The 7,436-nt window shown below is 44.8% G+C and overlaps 1 protein-coding gene across 2 annotated transcripts; it reads right to left on the bottom strand.

Annotated features, from left to right (window-relative positions):
- Positions 1-474: 474 nt before the first annotated feature.
- Positions 475-5,514, bottom strand: NDUFS5 (NADH:ubiquinone oxidoreductase subunit S5). Of its 2 annotated transcripts, none has more exons than XM_084242746.1 (3): positions 5,309-5,514; positions 2,837-3,054; positions 475-646 (listed from the first exon to the last, which is right to left on the bottom strand). In XM_084242746.1, exons 2-3 carry the CDS (start codon positions 3,050-3,052, stop codon positions 542-544), a joined length of 321 nt encoding a protein of 106 aa, XP_084098872.1. In that variant the 5' UTR covers positions 3,053-3,054; positions 5,309-5,514; the 3' UTR covers positions 475-541. The 2 variants fall into 2 exon arrangements, with proteins under 2 accessions (XP_084098872.1, XP_084098871.1); XM_084242745.1 differs by having other exon boundaries at positions 2,837-3,057; positions 5,309-5,342.
- Between the last annotated feature and the right edge of the window lie 1,922 nt (positions 5,515-7,436).

Raw genomic sequence — 7,436 nt, 5'->3', positions numbered from 1 at the left:
GCCTGTTCTGTTCTCCACTCTGTCTCTGGTGAATCCTCTCACGCCTCACACCTCTGGCCTATACCCAGCTCTTGTATGAATAAATAAATATTTTTTAAAAAAAATTAAGTTATTTGAACCTGGCATTTCCCTAGCCTTAAAGTTTAACTTCACAGGCCTTATAGTAAACATACATCCACTCTATCTACTGCTTCTCCCTTCCAGCCAACTCTGTTTTTTGTAGAAAATAAACCAGAATGAAAACACTAAGAACACTGCAATTTATTAAATGAGATAACCTCTTTAAAGTTCCTCATACACAGTAAGTGTTCATTAGATGCTGCTTATTATTCCCTAGCTGCTATAAGGCACAGGCATTTTTCTAAACTTAAAAAATAGGTTGCAATCTCATTATAAAAAAGTATGATCCAAGAGAAAATAGAGTAAGATGGAACAAGCCTTTATTTTTAGACATTTTCACAAAGAGGTTGTCAGTAAATAAACTTTCTAGAGGAGAAAAGAGAACATGAAAATCCACCTCCAGTCATCACAGCTGCTCTGCTCAGGGCCGAGGCTCATCCTGGCCCGAGTGGTGGGGTGGAGGTGTGTACTTCCCCTCCTTGATTAGCTTATCCCTCTGTCTCCTGATGGCATTCAGGCGACGGATCTGTCAAAGGAAAAAGTATAAAATTAGGGGCAAAATGTGCACCAGAAAGTGAGGGCTGGAGAAACAGAATGAAAATTGATTTACTTTTAAACCATTTAAGCTTCTCATCCTAAAGAGCGTTAAAGTGTCTCTGAGATGAAACCCCTCTTTAAGAACTAACTTGAAATAGCTTCCTTAGACTTATAACAAATACTGTCCTGCTGGCTTCCCCCCGGCGCAGCTGGTTGAGCACAGCGCTGTGAAGCTGTCCGCAGCCTCCGCAGTGGCGGTTCGATTCTCAGCCGTCCAGGGAGATTCCCACATGGTGTGGCAGACCTCTCCTGTCATGCCCTCTGCTCCCCTCAGCAGTGCTTTTGGTCTGTCTGCCTGTTCTGCTCCCCACTTTGTCTCTGGTGAATCTTCTCACCCTCCCGTGCCTCTGGTCTGTACCCTAGCTATTGTATAAATAAAAAATAAAAATCTTAAAAAAAAAAAAACCAACAAATAATGTCCTATTATTATACATAATAATACCTCCTTGAAAATTAGCAACTGAAATGTTCCTATTACATATAGGAATCTAGGAATTTACAAAAACTGTAACAAGATCAAAAACTGCTAAGGGGGGCCTCCCTGGTGGTGCAAGGGGTTAAGACGCAATCTATGAAGTTATCCGCAGCCACTGCAGCACGAGTTCGATCCCCCTGTGAATCCTCTCACCCCCCCCCACCTCTGGCCTGTACCCCAGTTCTTGTATGCATAACAAATAAATCTTTAAAAATAAATAAATAAGGTCCTTCCCAGTGGCGCAGTGGTTGAGCGCCACACTGCGAAGCTGGCCGCAGCCTCTGCAGCGCTGGTTCGATTCCCCGCCAGCCAGGGAGAACCCCACATGGTGCAGCAGACCTCTCCTGCCTCGCCCGCTGCTCCCCTCAGCAGTGTCTTCCGTCCATCTGCCTGTTCTGCTGCCCACTCTGGTTCTGGTGAATTCTCTCACCCTCCCGCGCTTCTGACCTGTACCCCAGTTCTTGTATAAATAAATAAATCTTAAAAAAATAAATAAATAAATAATAAATAAATAAAATGGTAACATATCAATTCATAAATTCCCAGGATGAGAATATGATCTTAGGATAACTCTTTAATGTTTCCAGATGAGTAAATCAAGACCAAGAGGGGAAGCGACTTGCTTGAAGTCACTAAACTAGTAGCAAGAAGCAGTACCAAGCCCAGTTTTCGTAACTCCCAGTTCTTCCCCACTGCACTGCCCCCTCTTGGTGTATATTTTCCATGAGGAGTAAAGTCTCAATCTGAGCAATGCAATAACTGAGAAGACATGCTGGGAACTAAACAGTGGTAAGTGGCCAACAATGACACTCATTATTCCTCAGGATTCCTATTATTACTCACTAATGATCAATATTCAGGGATCAATACAAAATTAAAAACCCTTCTTTCCTCGAAGCTTGGCTTCACTCTATCAAATGCTAATAACAGAAGTTAAAGAAATAAAAAAGTTTTAATATAGATAACTGTCACAGATAACTGTGACACCAAAAAGCTGTAATAAAAACATTACTTGTTATATCCAGCACATTGAAATTGGCAAAACAACAGCTCACACCCAGTGATTTCTTTAAGAGAGAACAGAGTGTATATGTTATGTAATTCTTTCAGCAGGAGGAGGTGGATGTCATGCTGTTACAGCCTTTCCCTCTGAACCTTTGTTCAGGCTCAACTAAGCCACCTCATTAATACTCCTATCTACCCCAGAGTAGGAATGAATCCAGAGGTGGTTATATCAGGTTCAATGTAATAGCAATGTATGTTTTCACTTCTTTCCTAATGAGGATTCAATAAATCTGAAATACTTTCACCCAAAGATATTCAAGGACAAACATCCAAGGCTGGTTGAGATTATGTCACATCCTACTGTAAAGATGGAAATACACACACGTAATTTCTAACCAGGTGGCTATCGTGGGGTACAATGCTACGGAAAATATGTGAGAAATGAGGGGAAATACTGAACAAGAAGTCTTTCTCAGACCTGAAGACATATAACTTCCTTGACATGGAACCTAAGTAGAGGAATTGTTTTATCACAAATGTTTTGCCAATTCACTCTGGGCAACCACTGCCCAATGACCAATCTAAAACACTTAAAAACAGTCCCAAAGAAACCACCTCCCATCTCTACCATTTCCTTACCGTTTTCTGCCGAAGCAGACATTCTACGAAATCATCCATTTCCACCTTACACTCTTTCTCTGCTCGAATACTACCAATTCCATGTGCACATTCTATCCACTCTTTTTCAAAAGCATGGCAGCGAGATGGAATCTTGTGAGGCTGCTCAGCGCTCTGGATTGTCATCCAGCGGTCTAAGTCAAGGCCCAGCCGTTTCTGCACATCAAAGAAAGGCATGACTGCTGGGGAAGAGAAAAAAAGAAATCATGCCAATAAAAGTATAAATGAGTAATTCCTAAGAAAAATGTGATAGTTATGATAAACAGTCCTCTAGAAAGGGATTTTATACTATTCTCCCAATTTTTCTCCAAAGTTTTTCATTAGACAGGTTCTCCTAGTTTATGGTAAATTTCTGTGCTTTTTCATAAATCCCCAAGGAAAGGAGAACTAGAACTAAAAAACTGCAGAAAGATTTTCTCTATATTGGGCCTCCCTGGTGGCGCAAGGGGTTAAGCACCGCACTATGAAGTAATCCGCAGCCTCTGCAGCACAAGTTCGATCCCTGGCTAGCCAGGGAGAAATATGGTGCAGCAGACCTCTCCTGTCTCGCCTGCTGCTCCCCTCAGAATTGTATTTCAGTCAGTCTGTCTGTTCTGTTCTTCACTCTGTCTCTGGTGAATCCTCTCCCTCCCTCCCCCCCATCCCTGGCCTGTACCCCAGCTCTTGTATGCATAAATAAATAAATCTTTAAAAAAATTTTTTCTCTATGTTAAGTGATTTTTATTTATTTATTTTATTTATTTATCTTTTTGTGGGACCCTTGCCAGTGGCCGGGGATCAAACTGGCGCTGCAGAGGTTGTAGAGGCTGCGGGCAGCCTTGCAGCCCAGCACTCAACTGCTGCGCCACAAGGGGAGGCCTAATCGTCATTTTTATCGAAAGTCAGTGTTTTTTTTGAATCAATAATCCCAAAACTGGGACCTCCCTGGTGGCACAAGGGGTTGAGACACAATCTATAAAGCTGTCTGCAGCCTCTGCAGCATGAGTTCAATCCCTGGCCGGTCAGGGAGCTACCCACATGGCGCAGCAGACCTCTCCTGACTCGCCCGCTGCTCCCCTCAGCAGTGTATTTCAGTCAGTCTGCCTATTCTGTTCCCGACTCTGTCTCTGGTGAATCCTCTCAGCCCCTCCCCCCATACCTCTGGCCTGTACCCCAGCACTTGTATGCATAAATGAATAGATCTTTTTAAAAAAAAAAGGAAAAAAAATCCCAAACCTTTAAACCTGAAGAACTGAAAAGAACACTTAAAATGAACAAAAAAACATTTCCTTACATGTTTTACATGCTCAACATCACCGTATCAACTTAGATGATACTGCTCCTGAGAAGTAATCCTGCAATTAGTGTCCCTCCTCTTTGTTAGCATCCTCAACTTCCCTTTGGAGTACTTTGCACACCACTATAGTGGATTATTTACTGGAATCTCTCCTCTACTGAACAATGGCTGGCATGAGGGCAAGGACCAGACAGAGGCCCAGTAGTTGTTGGGAAAATAAGTTTCAAACAACTTAAGTGAGCAACAACAGAGAAATGGATAATTTAATCCAGGTGCCACTTAGTAGAATATGATATGCATTGAGAAAAGAATACACAAGAAACATGTTTTAATGTTTTTAATGTACATGAACAAAAGGGACTACAATTATGCCAAGCAAAAATGGTCTGGAAAAGAAAACTGGAAGGAAGCATGAACAAAAAAGTCAATATACTTCTGTACGAATGGTACATTTATAGATGGATTTAATTTTTAAAAATTTCTCCCCATTCTTTTAATCATTTACTAAGTAATAACGTTACTTAGTATTGTCCAGGTACTGGGATGTGGGGAGAGGGGTGCAGCAGCTGCAACGTAAGGTAGAATGTAGGCACACAGGGCATTGAGAGCCCAGTGGACAGTAGGGTTAAGCGCTCCAAGGAGAGAAAGCACCAACTCTGCTCAGGAGACTTGAAAATGTCTTTATGATGGGCTGAGTTTGCCAAAAGATCCGAGGGCATAATATCCCAGTAAGGGACAGCACGGGTTACAGCGGGAGATGGTGGGTATGTGTGGGGGGTCACTGAGGGCCCAGAGGTGTCTGGGGTGCAGAGAGCATATCCGGAAGAACAAAATGCAGCGTCCTATTTGGTTGGCGGGGCCTACATCACTCAAAGCCCTGAAAGCTTCCCTAAGAGAAGCGTGGACTTCAAATGAAGAAAGAGAAGGCCAAAGGATTCCTGTAGAAGCTAAATGAACCTGGAAAGAGACCCGACAGAGGTGCGGTCCGCAGGTTCGGGGACATCGGCGCTGTGGGGAACGGGCCTGGGAAAGCAGAATATTCGCGCGGAGTTGGGGCCTGTAAGAAAGGGACCCCTAGCAAAGCAGGAGGAAGTGTGTTAGATCGCGGAAGGAAGCGCCTGAACCTAAATTGCCCGGCGGAGAAACGCAGCCCCTACCGTTCTCCCGGGGTGCCCTTGTCTCCCCTCTGTCCGCCGCAACAGCACGATCGGTCCGCGACGCGAAGGTCTGCCGCAAAGGACGCCCGCAGCACGACACTTGCGGCGCGACACCGGCAGCCGACCTTCCCTCCGCCGTCGCGCCTGAGAAACCGTAGAAACCAAACCCATCGATCTGCGCCTGCGCGGGCCGTCCCAGCCGGCCTCTGGGCGAATTACACGGATTGAAACTGGCTTTCCCCAGAGTAACGCCTTAGGGAGTTCCTGCTCCCGGGTGGCCGGTGCCTAGCACTCGCAGGACAGCTCGGATTGGTTGAGGTCTTGACCAAGGTCACACTAGAGAAAATCAGGGCACCCCAGTAGTGATTAAATGCAGCACTGTGGACCCACGCCGGGTGGGGTCAGAATGGTTCTGGGAAAGTTAATCTCATTTTGCCTCAGTTTCCTATCTTAAAATAAAAATACTGGGCCTCCCTGGTGGCGCAAGGGGGTAAGCACCACCCTATGAAGCAATCCGCAGCCTCTGCAGCACGAGTTCGATCCCCGGCCGGCCAGGGAGCAAGCCACATGGCGCAGCAGACCTCTCCTGTCTCGCTCACTGCTCCCCTCAGCAGTGTATTTCAGTCAATCTGCCTGGTCTGCTCCCCACTCCCCCGGTCTGCTCCACACTTTCACCCTCCACACCTCGGGCCTGTACCCCAGCTCTTGTATGCATAAATAAGTCTTTAAAAATAAAAATAAAAATACTGTCAGGCCTCCCGGGTGGCACAAGAGGTTAAGACGCAACCCTTCAAACTATCCGCAGTCATTGCAGCATGAGTTCCATCCCCGGCCAGGGAGCTACCCACATGGTGAAGCAGACCTCTCATGCCTCGCCCGCTGCTCCCCTCAGCAGTGTGTGTCAGTGGATCTGACTGTTCTGCCCCCATTCTGTTTCTGGTGAATCCTCTCACCCCCCCACATCTCTGACCTGAACCCCAATTCTGTGTGCATAAAGAAATCTTTAAAAAAATAAATAAAATAAAAATATTGTCTTGAAAGGCAAGTACCCACAGTTTAGGAGATTAACTGAGTTATGTGTAAAGCACCAAGGCGGTGACTGCCATAAAGAAAGCACTCTGAAGCAACAAGGTTTTAATGTCTGTTCCTAAAGTTTGTGAGTTCAGGAAAGTGGAGGAGACCATGTCCTCCTGTTTCAAAGCCTTCAGTAACTCCATTTGGCTATCGTGCAGCCTTGGAAATGGTGTGTGTGGGTACCATAGTGTGTGTTATATGTTGGGGGTGTGGGAAGAAAGTGTTGTAGAGCAGCCTGCCCCCTAACAAAAGTACTTGATATTTCTATTTTTATTTACTCTTTAAATTTCTAATTTTCTAATTTTAATTTTTGGTATAAATGTTTATAAGGGGCATAACATTACTGCAATTGTACATATAAATGACGTATTTGCACTGAAAGTGTATTTCCCTTTTAAGTGGTGTGCATTCAAAAAATCCAGAGATATACAGCCTTTCACATGTCCCAGAATCATTGTCCAACCACCCCTACCTACCCAGTAAAGCAAACAAGAACTTGCTTTTCCAATGTAAAAGTTCTGTCATCCAGTCTCTTTTTTAATCTTTCCCCCTAGAATGACACCATTTCTACCCTGTGTCCAATTTTTTGGCATGTAAAATTCTGGCTCTACTTCAGGACTTTTGCACAGGTTTTCCTCCCAAACAGTTTACCCATTATGGAGAGGATTCCTAAGGTCCCACAACTTCCTGGTTTGTCTTCTCTTCTTTCTTTCTCCCCCCCCCTTTTTTTTTTTTTTTAAAGATTTATTTATTTATGCATACAAGAACTGGGGTAGAAGGTATGTGGGGGGGAGAGGGTTCACCAGAGACAGAGTGGGGAAAAGAATAGGCAGATTGACCGAAGTACACTGCTGAGGGGAGCAGTGGGAGAGTCAGGACTGAAGTACACTGCTGCATCATGTGGGTAGCTCCCTGGCTGGCTGGGGATCGAACTCGTGCTTCAGAGGCTGTGGACAGCTTCATAGGTTACGTCTTAACCCCTTGCGCCACCAAGGAGGCCCCGTCTTCCTTTCTTTCTTCTCCTCATCAGATCTATATCACAAATGAGATCAGA

The sequence above is a fragment of the Talpa europaea genome (genome assembly GCF_964194135.1).
Source record: "Talpa europaea genome assembly, chromosome: 9".
NCBI classification, from domain to species: Eukaryota; Metazoa; Chordata; class Mammalia; order Eulipotyphla; family Talpidae; genus Talpa; species Talpa europaea.
This window is presented reverse-complemented; position numbering and strand designations above follow the sequence as displayed.